Here is a 20903-nt window from a genome sequence, read left to right as displayed (position 1 = left end):
GCTTTTAAAGTTGTCCAAATGAAATAACAATGCATATTACTAATCAAAAATTACGTTTTGATATATTTATGGTAAAAGATCATGAAACATTTTAATATCCTAATTTTTGACATAAAAGAAAAATCTATCATTTTGACCTGTACAATGTATTGTTGGCTATTGGTACAAATATACCTGTGCTACTTCTAATTGGTTTTGTGGTCCAGGGTCACATATATGCATGAAGTTTGAGTTCAGTTTAATATTAAGCATATTTAGAAATGTTGAGTTTCATTTAGTTAACTGAATGCCAAACTTGTTGCAAATGAGAATATTCATAGCCTCTATTTCTTTAATTCCAAACTCTGTGCCTCTAGTTATTTTATTATTAATATTTAAGGTAATTATTTCATATTTTATACAATTTTATTTAATATTTATACAATATACAATGGAATAAAATTGTTCAATTATTTTATAAATGTAATTTAATAAATTCTAAAATAGTTTATATAAAATACAATATTTTATAAAATTAACTGAAGTTTATTCAATTATTTTATATCTACAGACATGCACATAAAATAATATATAAATATATACGCTATTACTTATACATGTATCTTAATTATAGATTAATTTTATATATAACAATGTAACTACTCTCCTAATGCTTCCATGCAGAGCATATGAAAATAAACACAGAAATGATATCAAACAGGTTTTATTGTTTAAATACTCAAGCATGTGACACTTCAAAATGATTCAGTTGTTATACAGAAGAATGATTTTACACTCCACCTGAACCTGCATTTGTGTTTACTTGACACTTCTTTAAGTCTTTCAGCAAAGCAATGCTGAATCCACAAGATGAAAGACCCCGATCAAGGGTCACGTCATGCCCAATGTCTTTTACCAGCGTAAGCAAGAATCGTGGGATCACAACCTCATTCAGCCATGGGCTCCCCAAACTGGAACATATCCTGCTCGTAGAGGTCTTCAGGGATCTCTTCGTCTCCATCAGCAAAGAACGTGGGGAACGGTGGGTTCTTGTTGTTCTCCAACCGAGTGGGCAGAATCGAGTCCCTGACCTGTTCGAGCAAACGTAAGCACTACGTTTAAACAACCAGAGAAGAATACACTCGACTAGATGTTATAAAGTCATCTGTTCTTGAATGAAGTCAGTCTTTGAGAGAGTTTAACTTTCGGTTGAGTGTGTATGTAAGCAAACTCTACGAGATGAAATGCTGACCACATATGATCGATTCACTGATGCACTTTGGACACACAAACGCCTCTGCGCATTGATATAGATGAATCACTCAACACGAGTGTGTGCTAGTGTGCCAAGGTCAGTGCTTGTGCTGGCATGGACAGTACAGTACGCAACTCTTTTTTTAGCTAAACACAGCTGAAAGTGAAGACAGATGCAGAAAAGATAAAAGCAGATCCTTCACCTTCAAAAAGATATTCTACCTGAGGACAAGTGCATTTGACTTTGCACACTTGAGAGTTTGAGTATGTGTGAGGCGTTTTACCTTAACAAGACAGTTGCGGTGACCCGGGACAGAGCCGTTGACGTAGAGGATGTTATATTTGGTGTTCACCCTCCATACCTGCCAGACAAAAGACCTTAGTGAAATTACAAATACTCACAAATCATTTTTCTCCCTGGGTGACTTTACAATAGGTGTTTCCTGAGACAAAGATGTATTATGGTAGAGCTGAGCTTTGAAACTGTGCTTACTGTGTATTTTGATGTGTAATAAATGAATTCAGTTTGTTTACTTGTGATAATACACAAAATATACAACAAAAAATGTTTATGCCACCCAATATCTGCAATGCAGCATCATGTAAGCTGCACAGTGCAATGCAGAGCAGAAGTATCAGCAGAACATGCCTTTGGCTTTATGGACAAAGGAAAAGGACAAATGTACAATAAACTTGTGTATATACAATATTTATTTATAAGTTTCATAATGATTTAAAAGTGCATTTTGTGCATTCTGGTAGGTGTACCTTCAAGCCATGAGTGGTGTCGTAAATGTTTCCCATCCTGCCTGGCATCTTTTTTCCTTTAAAAACTTTTGCTGGGTCCTGAGAGCAAGGAGACAAGAAGTTTCTTTACTCATCCATTAACCATTCAAAGGGCATGCTGAGGTCACGCTAAACTCTCCTGAGAGACCATACGGGACAGTCACAGCTACCCAAGAATAACTGACGTGAAACCTCTCAGAGAGGAAAGTGCTTCCATATCAGAAAATATACAGTGTGGGGAAAATCTTGTGTTCCTGAGAAGAAATTCAATCAGTTCCTAGCATCTGTGACAAAATTTTAAATCTGGATTAAACAGGAAATAACTACACTACTACTCAAAAGTTTAGTCTGTTTTTTTTTTTTTTCAAAACAAAAACAGTAATATTACAAATACAGTAATATTGTGAAATATTACTACAATTTCAAATATGTTTAGTTTACAATTTCAAATATGTCCAGTCTTGAGCATCACATGATCCATCAGAAATCATTCTAATATTCTGCTTTGGTGCTCAAGAAACATTTCTTACTGTTATCAATGTTAAAAACAGCTGTGTTGCATAACATTTTTGTGGAAATAGTGATACCTTTTTTAGGATTGATTAACAAAGTTCAAAATAGTTTATAATAATTTATAAAATTATTTGTAAAATAGAAAAATATTTTTTTTAGCTTTCTCTAAAAAAAAAATTCTAACTAAACTGACCACAATTTTTTAACAAAACTTTAGATATGAATAAACAAAAAAATTAAATACACTGCCCATAGATCATCCTTCCCAAGAAAAAAACACACAGGAATCACACTGCAAAGCCCACCAGCATGAAGTGATACGCTTTAAGTATAGAAATGACAACACTCACCCCTCCGGGTCCCAGAGAGCCTGGCCTCCTGTGTGTTTTAGTTTGTCCATGTGAAGCTGGCTGACCTTTGAACCCCCAGCGTTTCATCACTCCCTGAAAACCTTTGCCAATTCTACAATAAAAAAAGATCAAGTTTTATTACAGTAAAGATGTAAACATAACATTTAGTCATCATACGCTGTGTACCAACATAAGAGCTGGATGAAGCTGCAGACAGGCAGGATCTCAGGCGTGAAATAGGGCTGACACGACTCAGATGCTATGATTAATCAAGAGTTCTATGAAGCAAGGCTCTTTTCATTAAAGGTGATGAGTGTCATTTCTTTCCATGTTAAAATACTTTATCTTATCCCAGTTTAATATGCAGAGACAAATAGTCATTTGTAAATTCACCCAAATTACTGTGGCGCCATCAAGTCATTGCTCTGTTTGACACCAGTTTGACACCGGAGTATGAGTTGGGACTATCCATTTGTCTGACCAATTGTAGATATTCAGGAAACCTGTTTGAAAAAAATCATTATTTTTGCAATTCCATTTGATGACACTAGTGGCACTTTTATTGAAAATGCACAATTGCACACACTTTAAAAGTATTTTAGAATACGATTCCTTTTCTATTATTCTAATAGGAGAATTTCAAGGACTCACTCCCTGAGATTCACACGTTCATTATATTTGATGAAGAGTTGAGGCCCTTCAAATAAAGGTAAAAGGAAAAGAGTGAAATCAGGCACTCCCGTTTGGGACAGTAGGATGCATGCCTTCTGCGGACCAAAATATCAGTCAATCAAGCTTTTTGTCAGCATAAGAAAATCTCCCTTTATCCCATTTGTCAGAAAGTAAAAAGAGTTTTGCAGAAAAACTTAAAAAATTAATCTAAGATTGAGGGGAAAGAATAATATCTAGTGTTGATTAAATCATCAGCTCATAAAATCATGAAACTTCATGCACTGCTAATATTACTACATGGAAATTCAAAAAATAAGGATAGATTCATACATTCCCTGTCTTCCATTGGTCAAACAGAGAATCCATACCACATTGTTTGAGCCAAGGAGCAATATTTTGAAAATGGGAATTAATCTACAAATGGGTTATTCATTTTTTTAATAGTCTTTGCATATTAAGCTGGAATATAAGAATTTAACATGGAGAAAAGTACTTGACTCACGTTTTCGCTGTGACATCCACATATTGTCCTGGACGGAAGTGAGCTGCATAGAGAGGAGTGCCTAGACCAACAAACGAAAAAATAAAGAAATAAAATAATAATAATACTGAATACAGAAAGAAAACACATGAAAAACAAAACAGAAAATAGTAAAAAAAAAAAAGGTTTGTTTTCTCAAACATGTAATTTAAGCGATACAGCTGAAATGACTTTATTCTTTATCTGGCAATAAGCAAAGAGTTCTGACAGATGAAGTAACCTGGTTTGATGATAGCGTTGTCTGACACACAAAACGTGGTGAGTTTCTGTTTGGGAGGAACTCCTGCATTCCGGAAAACCTCTAAATATCCCTCTGGCCTCTGTGAGAAAGACAGATTGACTTTCAATTACTTCAAGTGATTTACTAACTTATATAATCCTACAAAAGGATAAAGGGAGAATGAAAAAGAGAATACATTAAAGCCAAACTGCTCTGCTGTGTTTTGGGAGTTGATTGACTGGCTCTGGAGAGACTGAAGGTCAGGACAATTGACAATTATACTTCAAGCAGCACTTTGTGGCAGCTGTCAAATATAGGCAGATGACACAAATATACACACCAGCTTACTGCCAAAAAGGAAAAAAAGAGACACCGACCAAAATTTTTTCACTACAAACTCCATAGAATGGTTTAGCTATTTAAAAAAAAAATCCTCCCTTCTATCATTCTCACATCTACCACTGTTAGTCTTTTTTTTCTAGCACATATAGAGAAAGACAAGTGAGAGAGAGGAGCGAGAGAAGAATACAATGAGGGAAGTTGTACAAAAGACAAGAAGTTCCTATTTGATTTCCCTTAACACACAGACACACACACAAAAATGTGACCTCTATATCCACTGAGATCTCAGTAATTTCTCTCCAGGAGCTCTTCAGGTCTTATTATACTCTCTCTCCAAAGAAGCAGAAAGGCTCTAGTCTATTATCCTGTTCCACCTCAGAGAGGTCAAGGACCGCCAGAAAGGTGAAGAGACAAGGGTTCGTTATGAGGGGGAAAATGTGTGTGGACAAGAACAGCCTTAATTTGAAAAACGTTAAAGGCTTTTCTTACTCACATGAAACGGAGAGACATTTTTTCCACCCACAATGAGAGCCGCTGTGCGCCCATTATACTCTTCCTTGGAGAGATGTTTCACAACATGACAGTCCTGCACCTGAGAGAGAGATTTGGATGTGTTAATGTCATATTTGATTGAGATGCCATGAGAAGTCCAGCTTCCTTGAACAATCTTGGAAATAGTATCACGCTCAAGAGACACAGACTCAATGATTTAGCCAATAAACCAAAATGTGATTATTTAATGACCAATTAATTATTCAATCAAATGTAATAACAAACACTCCAATCAAAACAAAATTAAATCTAAGCATTTACAATGCACATAAAGTCTTAATGTCAACCTTTTAAGGACAATTACATTTCTACTCCAATTCATTGTTGACATATACACATTTAAATGGTGGCTGTAATAAAAACTTGTTTTCATAACAAATTTACTGAAATATACATTAAATAATGAACACAACAGATTAAGCAGAAATATAACGAATAGATAACATACTGCACAAATCTACAAGTATTAATTAAATGTCACCATTTCTTTAATGATTCCAGCCCTCCAAATGCATTCTGGTCGAATATTTTCAGTTGCCAAATTTTCAAAGCATCACTCTTTAACAAAATAATAATAAAATCCAAAATAAAAATCTAAATTTATATCTAAAAATCTAAATCTAAAAATAAGATAGATATTTTTAAATGCACTTTTTCCATTTGCCAATCAATCTCACAGGAACAACCCATGATTTTATATACTATTTAAATTTTCACCTCTGTAATTAAGTGATGAACTTACAGTGCATCCGGAGAGTATTTACAGCCTTATTCCAAAATTAATTACATTCATTATTTTCCTCAAAATTCTACAAACAATACCTCATAATAACAACGTGAAAGAAGTTTGTTTGAAATCTTTGCAAATTTATGAAAAATAAAAAACAGGCGGAGGGATCACATGTATATACGTATTCACAGCCTTTGCTCAATAATTTGTTAAAAGCATCTTTGGCACCAATTACAGCATCAAATCTTTTTTATCATCATCATTTGGCAATTATCTGCAATTCTTCTCCTCACTTCTTCATCTCTCAAGCTCTGTCAAGTTGGATGGGAGCAGACGCACATTTTCAGGTTTCTCCAGAAATATTTGATTGGGTTCAAGCTCAGGCTCTGGCTGAGCCACTCAAGGACATTCACAGAGTTGTCTATAAAGCCACTCTTTCTGTCTGCTTAGGGTCACCTTAGAAGGCCCAGTCTGATGTAGGGATGTGCGCTATGACTAATTTGACTGTTGTTTAAACGGAAGTTTTGTATCCGACTAGTCTAAAAGCTGAAAACCCCCAAAAAAAGGCAAAAGAAAAAAAACTGTGCCTATATAACAGCCTACACTTGAAATACTTAATCTTTGAATCACACTGTCAAATCTCTCAATGAATTCTGCTAAAAATAGGTCATGATTATGCCGTTTGCTTGCCTCACGTTATCATCATTTCATTTTAGGCGGTTGTTTAACAGAAAAAAAAAGAAGAGCTACACTCAACATAAACCAATGCATAGCTTACTTATTCAGATCGGAAAATCAATCAATAGACTAACAGAATTCTTCCTTTTCATATAACGTTAGCCAACAAATTAAAACAAGTCAAAGACAATAGGAAAGTTTACCAAGGAATAGCATTAAAACGGCTTTTAAAAATGTGCTCCAAGTTGGCTATATTGTCTAAAAACAAAAAGCTTGTTTTACTTACTCAGACCATGCGCATTTGTTCAGTGAATTTAACATGTTAACGTGGTCTGATGAAAGACGGGACTAGAGGCAATTCTGCATTGACAAACAAAACGCGCAGGAACTGAAGTCACAGGCAAGCAGAGAGCACAGTTGCCAAGTCCGCGTATTATATGAGACTTTTTTTTGTTGCGTGAAAAAATCCCTGGTCTCGGGTTGCGGTTTTTTGGGCTGATTTAAAAAAATATGGTTGCTTGTTAGGGAAATCTGACAAGTAACTTCGTTTGTTTATTTATATTCGCCATATTCTCCAATGCATTGATTGACACTGTCTGCTCGCAATAGCCAGCCAGTGCAATAATATAAGTGCAGTAGCGTAATCTGCCAAATGTTCCACCCTTCCTCCCCCTCATTGGAGAAAAATCACATTCAAAAAGGCGGCGCGTGACGCTGTAATCCAAGCGATGATAGAAGTAGACGTATGGGAGTGGGATGACTTTCTTTTAGCCTCATTTTTACAATGTTTTTGTAATGTATTAATTATCACGGGCGTCGGGCTGTACTAAAAAAAAAGTAGTCATATCCTAATAGTAAGAGTAAATACATTTGGTTCGAATAGCCTGGTATGGCAAGATGTCTTAAAATGTAGGCTATTTCTTTTTTTAACTTTTAAACTTAGACCACATTATTAGATTACCTTTTGACTTCATGAATACACCATGACAGATTAATGATTTTTTACCTTTTTTTATATATTTCTTAATTATATAATATAATATTTTCTTAATATAATATACATTATAATATAATATAATATTTTTTATGTATTTTTCTATAATATTTATTTGGCATTTAGTTTTGTTGTAATTTATTTGATATTTATTTACATTATTTTATTTAAAATGGTAGAAAAACCTGTTTTTGACCTCAAAATAAAGCACTTTCCCTCTGTATATGGCTGTGGGGACGAGCAGTTTTGTGGTGCTTGGAATTCTTTATAATTAATTATGGATAGAGTTGGACACAGCATGAGGCTGCTACCAGCACACTTTACTTTTGGGATGGTACTCTGCAGGTGATGAGCAGAGCTGGTTTCCTTCAAACATGATGTTTGGATTTGAGGTTCATCAGACCAGAGAATATTGTTTCAGAGTCTGAGGGTCCTTTAAATTCCTTTTTTTTTTTGCAAATTCCAAGTGTGTTTTCATGCGTCTTCACTGAAGAGAAGATTGAGTCTTGCCACACTGGCATTAAGCCCAGATCGGTGGAGCGTTGCAGTGATGTTTGTCCTTCTGTAGATTTCTCTTATCTCCACATATGACCATGGAGCTCAACTAGAGTGACCATCAGGTTCTTGGTCACCACACTAACCAAAGCCCTTCTCCATCAATTGCTCAGTTTGGCCAGGAGGCCAGCTCTAGGAAGAGTCCTGGTTGTTTCAAACTTCTTCCATTAAGGGTAACAGAGACTACATGCTTCTGTGACCCTTCAATGAAGCAGAATTTTTGTCTGTACTCTTCCACAGATCTGTGCCTCGATACAATCCTGTCTCGGAGGTCTACAGACAATTACTTGGACTTCATGGCTTGGTTTGAGTTCTGACATGCACTGTTAACCATGGAACCTTATATAAACAGGTGTGTGTGTGCCTTTCCAAATCATGTCCAATCAACTGAATTTACCACAGGCAAACTCCAAACAAGTTGTAGAAACATCTCAAGGATGAGCAACAGCAAACAGTATGCACCTGAGCTCAATTCAGAGAGCATGGCAAAGGCTGTGAATACTTATGTACATGTGATTTATTTGTTTTTTATTTTTAAAGTGAATACTCTCCGGATACACTGTATATACTCTTTACCTGCAGCATGGTCACTACGTGTCTCTCTCCAGATTTGGTCCACGCAGGCATCATTCCGAGTTTCACAGCCACAAGACCGACTCTCCGACTTCCTGAGGAGATGCAGATTACAAATCAATACAACCATTAAAACTGAAGTAGTTAGTTAACATGAGCACAAGCACACTGCCTCCTGTAGGACTGGAGCGGAAATGACACCCACAGACCTCAGCAGTTCTGATGGTGTGACCATAGACTGTAAAAAAAAAATGGACGTAGTGTCCGTGACGTCACTCGTAGGTTTCTGAAGAGCGTTTTTGAAGCCTAAAGTGGGCGGAGCCGACCGCCGCCATCTTGGCAACGCGTCACCGCGCGTCACTCCCGGATGATCCAAAATGGGCAATGAGGCGGGACGTGGGCGGAACTGAGGTGCCTGGTTGCTGAAACCACGCCCGCCTACCTCGTCGACGTATTGCGGTTGATTTTTGAACTTTTCCAGAGCTTTCCAGCTTACTCAAGGTAAATTAACCTGAAACTACACAACTAAACTTCAAATAACTGAGGTAACGTGACGGCTAACAGACAGCAGATAGAGACAGCAACGTCAATCAACCTGTCACTCAAGTGGCCACGCCCTTATTTATGCAGAAGTTTAAGGCTTAATATAATTTAAATGGATGAGTTATAAAAACATTCACCCCCCTCACAGTTGTCACGAAGGGCAAAATTAGCTATATAGACCAAAATAAATTTTTGTACCAGGCTGTAAACATGTTTTTTTCTACTGTAAAGTTGGGCATTTTAACATGGAGAGTCAATGTGATTGACTCCCTTTTGGAGCCAGCCTCCAGCGGCTAGTCGATGAATTGCAGTTTTAATCACTTCCGTGTTGGTTTCACTAGAGGGAGCGGGAGGTTGCCTCTTGGGTGTGACCCACCTTCCACCCACTCATGTCTGGGCCAGGGCTCATCCTTGAGGGGGTTGAGTTTGTCTGTGGTCTGTTGTTTATATTCCTCTGTAACGGCCTTCTTCAGAAAGGAAGCATTATCTTCTGTGAGGTGCTCATCCCACCATGTGTTTGTCCGATGTGTTCTTATAGATTGAATGACAGGAGCTCTGCTGAAGACACAGAAAACAGGGGCATGATAATAAAAGTTGATAATGATACTACCGACAGTGACGTTACATAAAGTTGTTAAACGTGATGCTACTGAAAAATACGCCTAAATAATGTTTTGTATTTATGTGAGATTGACATGATCTTGAATTAAAGATTACATTATTTTATGACATTAATATCCCATTTTTAACAGCAAATACCTCTGCAGCGCTGCTCCAGCTCGACTAACGGTTACTGGCGCTGCTCTTAGCAAACCATCAGCAACTTTAATGAACCTACACGTCAGTGCTGTCATCTTTATTATTTACAATTATCATACAACACAACTACAGCTCATTAATTTAGCTCGATCACATCATTGTACCAGACATGACAGTCGTGTTTGTCCTGCAGTAGACTGACATTCCCTCCACTTCCGGTGTTACACGGAACTACGGTCGTTGGTCTCTGTCACTTCTTCTTCTTCTTCTTCTTTGGTGTTTATTGGCGGTTGGCAAACCAACTTGTAGGTGCATTACCGCCACCGACTGGACTGGAGTGTGGACAGGATACATGTTTATAGGATTAACATAATATGATAGATGGGGAACAAAAAAAAAAAAAAAAAAAGAAAATAAATAAAATAAAACAAAAATTAAATAACTGTCTAAATTCTTTTACTTAATTCCGTTTCTTTAATAAACTTAGTAATAATGTCATATATAGCCTTTTCCTTTAGTATACCTATTATTGAAAAATCTTTATGCTCAGCTTTAATTAGTGACTGAATAAAATTATGTCTTTCTTTGTTGTATTTCCTGCAGTGAAGTATTACATGTTCAACTGTCTCTTGCTGACTACAGTGATTACATTCCCCAGTTGGATGTTTGCCGATTTTAAACAGTGTACTATTCAATCCTGTGTGACCTATTCTCAAACGGGTTATTATATTCTCTTCATTTCTGTTCCTGCTCTCTCTCCTCCCAGTACCAACTTGTTGTTGAATATTATATAAGTGTCTTCCTGTTTCAATACCATCCCAGTGTTCCTGCCATATAGATTGTGCATATCTCCTAATGAACACTTTAGCTTCTGCTTTACTTAATGGAACTTGTAAATCTATCTGCTTTAATTTTAAAGTTTGTTTAGCCATAACATCCACCTTCTCATTTCCTACCACACCAACATGAGCAGGAACCCAAATAAATTGAATTGATATACCCATAAGCTTTAAGTTATACAATTTATGGAATATATCATTAATTATATCCATCCTAAAAGATGAGCTACCAGATTTTATGCTTTCCAGTGCTGAGTAGCTATCAGATGCAATAACTATGTTATTCATTTGCTTTTCTTCTGTCCACTGCAGGGCCATTAAAATTGCCAATAGTTCTGTAGCATAAACTGATAAATGATCAGAAACTCTTTTCTTAATGTAAGAATCATTCATTGGAATATACACAGCTGCACCGGCATATCCTGTCTTCGGGTCTTTTGATCCATCCGTAAATAAAAACACTGAATCATGGAAATGTCTCTCAATATACTTCCACACTATATACCACACTGGAAGTTGTTTGGATTGATCCTTTATTTCCTGTTGTATACTGAGGTCAACGGTTGGTAAGGGGAATAACCAGGGAGGGATGGAGGATATTGAGACTGTGTTGCTGTACTGTACTTGATTTAGTCCTATATACCTCGCCTTTGCGTCACCTATCCACCCAAAACTCATAAAATTTGTTACATTATGTTCCCAACAGTCTGTCAATACACTTTTGACAGGATGTAAAACACTTTGTCCCTGGATATTAACCCAATATGCCAACATTAACTTCATTCGTCTTATACCTAAAGGCATTTCTCCCATCTCCACCTGCATAGATGATACCGGCGATGTTTTAAATGATCCACTGCAGATTCTTAGGGCTTGTGCTTGCAGTATATCTAATTGTTTGAGGTTTGTTTCTGCTGCTGACATATAGGCAATGCATCCATAATCAAGGACAGATCTCATGAGTGCCCAGTATATACTCTGTAGGGATGTCCTACTAGCTCCCCACTCCCGTCCTGATAAACACCTAAGAATATTAATAATATTTTTACACTTGTCCTTAATTTTATCCAGATGAATTTTCCATGTAAGTTTTTCATCAAACCAAACTCCTAGAAATCTTATAACTTTAACTTGCTCAAGAGGATTCCCATATAATTTCAAAGAGAGGGGTATGCTTTTAAGTCGCCTTGAGAAACAAATGACCTGCGTTTTTGATACAGATAATTTAAACCCCCATTTATTAGCCCACTTTTCAACTTCCTCTATTGCCTTTTGCATTTTTTTATGAACATATGATATATTGCGACCTCTAGTCCACAAAGCCCCATCATCTGCATATAAAGATTTTCCAATATTCTGTTCAACTTGTGAAAAGATGCCATTAATCATTATGTTGAATATTAATGGACTGCACACACTACCTTGTGGTGTTCCATTCTCCACTGTATGCATTCTAGAGTATTCTTCACCTACTTTAACTTGTATTTTTCTGTCAAATAAAAAGTTCTGAACCCAGTTATATGCTCTACCACTAATTCCTAAAGACTTTAACTTGATTAATAATCCTTCTTTCCAGAGCATATCATATGCCTTTTCCACATCAAAGAAGATAGCTACTACTACTTCTTTGTTTGTCTGTGCTTTCCTAATGTCTGATTCTAGACATAATACAGAGTCCATTGTATTCCTGCCCTTACGGAATCCACTCTGATAAGGAGACAACAGATTTTTACTCTCTAAAAAATATGTTATTCTTTCTGTAATTATTCTTTCCATTGTTTTACATAATTGAGAAGTAAGTGCAATAGGCCTATAACTAGAAGGATCTGATGGGTTTTTTCCAGGTTTAAGAATAGGTACTATTATTGCTTGTTTCCATACTGAAGGGAGTTGACCAGTTTCCCATACTAGGTTAAATAATTTTAGTACTTTTTCCAGTGTATTATCTGTCATATTTGCCAGCATTTTATAACACACTCCATCTCTTCCTGGAGTGGTCTGCCGAGCAGTTTTGATTGCTCTTTTTAACTCAAACATGTTTATAGGCAAATCTAATAAACTATCTGACATCTCATCTTTCTTTACCAAATTAGGATAATTCATTAATGTGTTACTCCTACACTGTTTTGCTTCTTCTGAAAGATTATCTGCGCTATGAACTTTCTTAAATGTTTCTACTAGAAGTTCAGCCTTATCTAAATTGGTGACAGCCATTTTGACTTTGCCTATAATCACTGGTAACTCATAATTCCTTCTAATCCCCCCCATTTTCCTAATCATATTCCATACATCTGACAGATGTACTGTTCTTCCAATACTATCACAGTACTGTTTCCAAAAAATACGCTTTTGTGTTTTTATTGTTTTCCTTACTACTGCCTGGGCGCTTTTATACTGAATCAAAGCCTCCATAGAATGCTGCTTTTTAAGTTTCTTAAATGCTTTATTCCTTACTTTTATAGCTGCTTTACAATCATCATTCCACCAAGGTACATTCTTTACATGTCTTATTCCTGTTGTTTTAGGTATAGTTTGTTCAGCCGACTGAATTATTTCATTAACTAACTTACTATTGAATATATTTACGTCCATCTGGTTTTCTTCTTGCAGAGTCATACATCTATCTTCACAAATTACTCGAAAGACTTCCCAATCTACTTTCTCCAACTTCCATCTAGGACTTCTATTTTCTTTTTCATGACATATTTTTGTACCAACCGTAGTCACTACCGGATAATGATCACTCCCTATTGTAGTATATTTGTTTACATTCCATGTAGTAATCCCTGCAATAACAGAAGACACAAATGTTAGGTCAAGTGCAGTTTCTGTATTTTGTATACTGTTATATCGTGTTCCCTCTCCATTATTAATACACACCAAGTGATTATCATCAATGAATTCTTCAATTATTTGTCCATTCACATCAGTATTATTACTTCCCCATAATGTATTATAGGAATTAAAATCACCACACCACACTACTTTGTCATGCAAATAACCTACAACAGCTTCTAAAATAACTTGACTTAATTTTTCACATGGATTATAATAATTAACAATATCTATACTCCCTCTTTCGGTCCATATCTTAGTTATGATTGATTCATACTCTTTATTTATTTGTTCTACCTTATATTTCATCCCATTTTGTATAAATGTTGCTACTCCTCCTCCTCTGCCAGATTCTCTATCTCTTCTAATTATACTATAACCATTTATTATATAATCCAACTGTGGTTTTAACCATGTTTCCTGAATACATATTACATTAGGTTTCACTGTTAACATATCGATGTATTTCTTAAGCTCTTGGCCATTTGCAATTAGACTCCTTGCATTCCACTGTAGTATGGTCAGTAACATTAAGAAAATCCAACACATGCCTGAGAAGATTGTGTCTCTTCAGTAAGGGAGTCTCTTACGGTCTCCCATTGCAGCCCTTTAACATCTAGATATCTCTCTGCAGATTTAACAATTATTTTAATCCTTTCATTTCTACTTTTTGTCTGTGCAGAGCAATTTATTATTTCTGCCATGAACATTACAAAATCATTCTTTTTCACTATCAAAGTTTCCTCCTTCAATTTATTACATCCTTGACATTTCTTTCCTTGATTAATTTCTTTCCTGATAATTTCTGATTGCTTAACTACTGTCACATTCCCTGAGACTTTCTTTGCAGCTTCTGCATAACTGATTCCCTGAACAACCTTGATTCGTTGCACTTCGGTCTGCCTCTTACTAACTTCACATCCTCTGTAAGCGGCACTGTGTTCCCCCCCACAATTACAACACTTCAGCTTTGTACCCTCCTGGCATTTTCCATACTCATGTTCTCCACTACATTTTCCACATCTCTGCTTTCCCTTGCATACCGCAGCTATATGCCCATATCTCTGACATTTAAAACATCTGATTGGAGGGGGAATATACAATCTTACGTCATAGCACATAAAGCCAATGTACACTTTTTCTGGAAGTTTTTCCTGATCAAAGTTGATCATCACCGATAGACTATCCTGCATATTACCATTTCTGTTAATTTTAAGACGTCTAACTTCATTTACTCTAGCATTTGTTATGTTTCTCTTCACATCATCAACTGATACGTTTACCGGAATCCCAGTAATGACTCCTTTTGTAAATTTCTTGTAAGTCTTGGAACATTCCACTTTCTTTCTGTTGATTATGTTCATTTTGATTGCTTTCCCTTGCTGTTTCTCATCCTTACACACAATCATCAGGGCTCCATTTCTTAGTACTTTAGCACTCTTTATTTCACCTATTTCCTTATTTAACGATTTTGTTAGTTGAATTGGATTCATACCTCCAAACGAGTCCCCTTCGTCCATAAGTTTTGCAAAAATTACATACTCCTCCCTCCGCTTCTCCTCCGTATTTGATCCCCTGTCTGAATCACTTTCATCGGTTTTGTTTTTCCTTTTCTTTTTCCGTTTATTATTCCTAACCGACTCCCAGCTTTCGTATATCCCGCCACCTACTTCCATCTCTCCTAGTTCATTTCCTGATCCGTCACTTCCTTCCACACGCTCCTGTCCATTCACAGTCCAGCTGTTGCCAACCACCCTGGGAATCGACATCTCCCCCTCCTCCATCTTCCGCTCCGCCTCAACCGCTGCACACTTCCTGCTTTCACCTGGTCTCTGTCACTTCAAAATATTGTTCCTTTAAATTATTAGTTCCCTAAGCACTTAATAGTGTATTATAAACTATTAGGTACCTAAGCAATCAGTACGGTGTTATTATTTTTGCTGAGGACAAAATAATTTTTCGGTTTATCGTTAGAGCTTTATCATTTTAAAATGACAACATAATAAACACTAAAATAAATTGTTCCTCACAACGAAAAATAGTCGGAAAAAAAAATTGTTTTAAATTGTGCCTTACATTGTGTCACTATGGAAATGTAAATAAATGAACGATTAAATAAATACTTTGGATACAATGAAAAATCTAAATATTAACCAGCTCTGATTAATATTTTATTGAGCAGTTTTACATAGCTATATAGGCACAGGTTTCTTAGGCTGGTTAACTATTTCCAAGCACTCTCAAAAAAACGAATTATTTATGTTACCCTGTGACATGTTGCAACATGTTCCTAACAAAACCTCATGCCGAGATGCAGAAAAGACCGAGGAGGTGGTGCTGGAGAAGGTGAATGGAAGATCAGGAGGGTGAGAGATTTGAGGAGGACCTCAGATGCTCTGGCCTTCCATGGGTTTTCCTTGAAGACCTCAAAACCGCTGCAGATTGAGACCTAAACTACAATTCATCTGCTCCCTTTGTCCTGCCAGCTGCTACTTTCATCATGCTGCCAGCTAATTCAACCCTGCCAGCTGCTTCTTTCTACAACCTGCCAGTTACGTTTTCCTCTGACCTGCCAGTTTCCTTACCCTTCCTGCTATCTGCCTCATCCAATCTCACATGTTGTCCAGCCCGCTGCCAGTGATGTTCACACTCAGGGGTCTGAGGAGCATTACATAAGTACATATTTTAGCAGCAGGTGATGATCCCTTCCAGACACCAGGATAAACCGACCACACAGATTTCAAACATTTATAAGACTGGATGAATCTGAATCTGAGTGTATGTAGTGGTACACAGCCTCAAAACCGCCTCAAAAATTAACATGCACATAAATTGAATGTTCAAAATAACTAAATTGTATACTGTTCTTTTTTTTAATACATTCAAACAAAGGTTTAAGAGTTCAAAAAAAGGAAACAATTAAACAATTACATAAGTATTGAAAAGTGATATTATGAAATATTTATAGTGCTGTCAAACGATTAATTGCAATTAATTGCATCCAAAATAAGTTTTTGTGCTCATAATATATGTAGGTGTACTATGTATATTTATTATGTCTATATAAATACACACACATACAGCATATATTTAGAAAATATTTACATGTTTATATATAAATGTATATTTAATATATGAACATTAACATTTTTTATTCAATATATAGTACATGAATGTATTTATATATACATAATAAATATACACAGTATACACATATATTATGTAAACATTTGACAGCATGTTAATATTCACCTTAGTTAATAATATTCATATACTTAAAAGATGGTGAATATTCATGAAATGGAGATCTAATGGGAGTCCCCTAGCAATACTGTGTCCTTGTGAAAGACATTTAACTTTATATTTCATTCCGTGCTGTTGTTTTGAATGAGAAAGTATCTGCAGAATCACTAGCAATAACTAACCTGCTGAATCTTTGACTAATGGACCTGTTGTATATGATAAAGGACATAATCTCTCTTCCTCCTGTTAACCCCTAATCTGGTCCTGGAGATCTGAGTGTTTAATTATACACGATGGAGCTAATTGAAAGGCTGTGTGCATGTGTGGAGAGAAGTGTGCGCATGTTTGTGTGTTTAGACTTCAAAGAGTTGATCACACCTCCAGGACTCTATTTCTCAAGGTGTTCTGATGCCTGTTAAAGAGCCTTTACTCTCAAGCTTCCCTCTAAATTTTTCATTTAGTGAATTACAGTATTGTAGCATTAAAGAAACTCTGGATCAATATTACTGGGTGTGAGAGACCTGTGTGTGCCAAGTAAGTGCATCCAGTGAACAAGAGTATCAAAACAAAAAGTGAGAAACAAGCGTGGGAAAAAACTTTTTTTATTGGCAACATGCAAAATACAGTCCTGGTTTCTGTAGAAAGCAAGCATACACACACACACACACACACACACACGTTGGTTTTTGTTGTTTATGGGGACTCTCCATAGGCGTAATGGTTTCTATACTGAACAAACTGTGTGTGCTATTGCCCTACACCAACCCTACACCTAAACTTAGCCCTCACAGGAGACTTTGTGCATTTTTAGATTTTCAAAAAAACACCATTTAGTATGTTTTTTTAAGCCTTTTGAATTACGGGGACATAGGCAGTGTCCTCATAAACCACCTTCATATTGTAATACCTCTGTCATACCCATGTCATTATACAAATTTGTGTCCTCATAAACCACATAAACATGCACACACACACTCCAAACCAGTGGCGGCACTAGGGCAGGGCTTGACGGGGCTATAGCCCCATCAGAAACTTGCTTAGCCCCGGCACAGCCCCCCCAAGGATTTCCAAATTATTTTCCTGTTTTTTAACTCTCGGTGTCACTCTCATTAACATTGAAAAATAAACATTAAAAACCTAAAAAAAAAAAGTGCCTAATATGTGGCCTATAAACAATTGATATTTTGTGGGGGCATCAAGCAACTTAAGCAAGCATTTTCATCGATGACTGCAGTGTTAATAATAATAATTATAGGCCTATAATTCATTGTATAAATAAATAGACCCGTTTCAATGAGGACTAAGCTAATAGCCTATTTTATTATCCTCACAGCGCATCATACGGTGATGCGCTATAAAATTATTACGGGGCAATAATTTCATGTAATTTATTAATAAAAGTACTCTATTAATAATTATAGGCCTAATAATAAGAAGAATGTAACAGGCCTACATTAATTGAAAATGAGAAATCCTCTTAATATTAAGGGGAATATTAAGAGGATTTTTAAGGGGAAGTCGTGGCCTAATGGTTAGAGAGTCGGACTTGTAATCCGAAGGTTGCGGGTTCGAGTCACCGGCCGGCAGGGATTGTAGGTGGGGGGAGTGAATGTCCAGCACTCTCTCCACCCTCAATCCCACGACTGAGGTGCCCTTGAGCAAGGCACTCAACCCCCAACTGCTCCCCGGGCGCTGCAGCATAAAATGGCTGCCCACTGCTCCGGGTGTGTGTTCACGGTGTGTGTGTGTTCACTGCTGTGTGTGTGCACGTTGGATGGGTTAAATGCAGAGCAAGAATTCCGAGTATGGGTCACCATACTTGGCTGAATGTCACTTCACTTCACTTCAATATTGCCAATTTTTGATGCTCATCTCTGGCTATCATCGACACATGATATCATGCAAATCAGCACAAGGAGGTTATCACCCGCAATGTGTGCCCGTGTGGAAATAGTTTTATGAATTATAAAAAAAAAAAAAAAGAAAAAAGAAAAAAAAAAGTAGTTTTTATTTAATTGAAAAAAAATATCAACTTTCTCTCTTTTCTATATTCGTTCATTATATTACTTTGTAAGTGTCATATTTGGCAGTTGGCATTAGTATATTACTAATAACAGTGGCAAATGAGAAGTTTAATACCACAGGAAAAAAGTTAAATATGCCTTTTTAGAAATTCATTACTTTCAATTTAATAATTTTTTTTTTACCACCCCCTCTGAACTGTTAAGCCCCCCTTAGCACCCCCAACAAAAAAAATCATGGAGCCGCCGCTGCTCCAAACAGAAGGAAAAAGGAAATAAAGAAATTTGTAAAAGGAAATGAGAAACGCGTCTAAGACAGCACCAGAAACACACATCTACTATTTCCAAATATTTGAAATGACTTGGATTAGGTTAAGAAATTCTGCAAAACAAATATCAAGAAACCTGTACGCTGTAAAAAGTGATAAGTTGACTTAACTTTAAAAAATTTAAGAAACCCCTTGCCTTAAAATTATCAAGTAAATAATCATTTTAAAAAATTAATTTAAGTGAATTGTCAGGTTAACTTAACTTTTTTTAATTATTTTTACTTAAAAATTAAGGCAACAGGTTTCCTAAATTTTTAAAAGTTAAGTCAACTTATCACTTTTTACATCCTTTCCACATGCTTTCAAATAAATACGCATTTGTTTATAGAGCTATATACACAATACACTTAATTGTATGTAACAATTGTAAGTCATAAAGGCCTCACATTAAAAATAAGTTTTAAAATAAATACACTACCGTTCAAAAGTTTGGGGTGGGTAAGAAAGGAATAAATATTTTTATTCAGTAAGGAGGCATTAAATTGATTAAAAGTATCAATAAAGACATTTAAAATAAAATTTCAAATAAATACTGTTTGTTTGTATTTTTGTTCACCAAATTAGCATATAAGAATGATTTCTGAAGGATTGGAGTAATGATGCTGAAAATTCAGCTTTGCCATCACACTAACACATTTTTAAATATATTCAAATAGAAAACAGTTATTTTAAATTGTAATATTCCATAAAATTTCTGTTTTTACTGTTTTACTTGGTGAGGATAGGGAACTTCTATCAAAAACATGAAATTCTTACCAACCATAAACTTTTTGCAGGTAAATTAATTAAAACAATAAAATATTTGCACTTTGGATTATAAAGGACTAACAGTGTTTACTAACTGAGCATTGGTCATGCACTGGCCAATATCCAATAATCACTTGCCTCCTAAACTATTACGCATTGGAATATTATGCTATATTGGACTATACAGCCCTTTTATAGCAGGTCCACCACAAATAACTAAATAATATTAACAAAACAAAAGGTAAAAAAAGCCAGTGCTTATGAACAAATGCAACTTGGAATCAGTCTGGCATCTGAACCTAAAGGAAGACAGTCCAGTTGAAGGTTTCATTCTTTCGGCTTTCCGTCTGTTTACACAGAATAGGTGATGGCAGATTAAAAGGTGCTGGCTGATTGGTTTGGTTGCAATGAAAGAAATCTATCCCAATGTTATGTTAAAGATGCATTCAGTGATTTCAACCACATTTTTCATATAACACTTTTTAGAAATGTTTAAAATCGTCTCACGAGAGAGCAGGTCGCCTCATGGGGAAGGCCATGTTGAGATCACAATGACTGAATACAACTCACTTTATCTAAGTAACTTCCATGTTATCAGATAATTTCACATACGAAACTGTCCTCTGTTACACTCACCCCCCAAAACCTCACTCCCATCCGGGTCACGGCACCAACATAACCCCTCTTGTTCTACTCTCCTCATTCTTGCTCCGAGTGGAAATCAAACCTATGTTTCCAGCATGGGAGGCAGGCCCTTTAAAGACGCTAAAGGAGACTTTAGGTCCAAGATGATCGCCATATTATCCAGGGAAACCAAAGCAAAAAATGACTGAGTGAATCTTTAATAT

At 36.1% G+C, this 20903-nt stretch overlaps 1 protein-coding gene across 2 annotated transcripts; it reads right to left on the bottom strand.

The window, feature by feature from the left end:
* Window positions 1-510: 510 nt before the first annotated feature.
* LOC306847229 (large ribosomal subunit protein uL3m-like) lies at window positions 511-10276 on the bottom strand. Of its 2 annotated transcripts, none has more exons than XM_079381060.1 (10): window positions 10042-10276; window positions 9659-9840; window positions 8743-8834; window positions 5151-5249; window positions 4316-4415; window positions 4057-4117; window positions 2883-2994; window positions 2002-2079; window positions 1518-1595; window positions 511-1070 (listed from the first exon to the last, which is right to left on the bottom strand). In XM_079381060.1, exons 1-10 carry the CDS (start codon window positions 10134-10136, stop codon window positions 927-929), a joined length of 1041 nt encoding a protein of 346 aa, XP_079237186.1. In that variant the 5' UTR covers window positions 10137-10276; the 3' UTR covers window positions 511-926. The 2 variants fall into 2 exon arrangements, with proteins under 2 accessions (XP_079237186.1, XP_079237187.1); XM_079381061.1 differs by having other exon boundaries at window positions 688-1070; window positions 9659-9837.
* Between the last annotated feature and the right edge of the window lie 10627 nt (window positions 10277-20903).

Source organism: Barbus barbus (assembly GCF_936440315.1).
Source record: "Barbus barbus genome assembly, chromosome: 27".
NCBI classification, from domain to species: domain Eukaryota; kingdom Metazoa; phylum Chordata; class Actinopteri; order Cypriniformes; family Cyprinidae; genus Barbus; species Barbus barbus.
Note: the sequence above shows the minus strand (reverse complement) of the source record. Positions and strands in the feature narration are given on the sequence as shown.

Bases quoted from the DNA above. Each gene is read 5' to 3' on its own strand.
- LOC306847229 (XM_079381060.1), bottom strand. From the start codon at position 10,136: ATGACAGCACTGACGTGTAGGTTCATTAAAGTTGCTGATGGTTTGCTA. The intron at 8,835-9,658 runs GTGGGTCACACC...GCATCTCCTCAG, and splicing joins CAGACATGAGTGGGTGGAAG to GAAGTCGGAGAGTCGGTCTT. The intron at 4,118-4,315 runs GTTACTTCATCT...TTGTTGGTCTAG, and splicing joins CAACGCTATCATCAAACCAG to GCACTCCTCTCTATGCAGCT.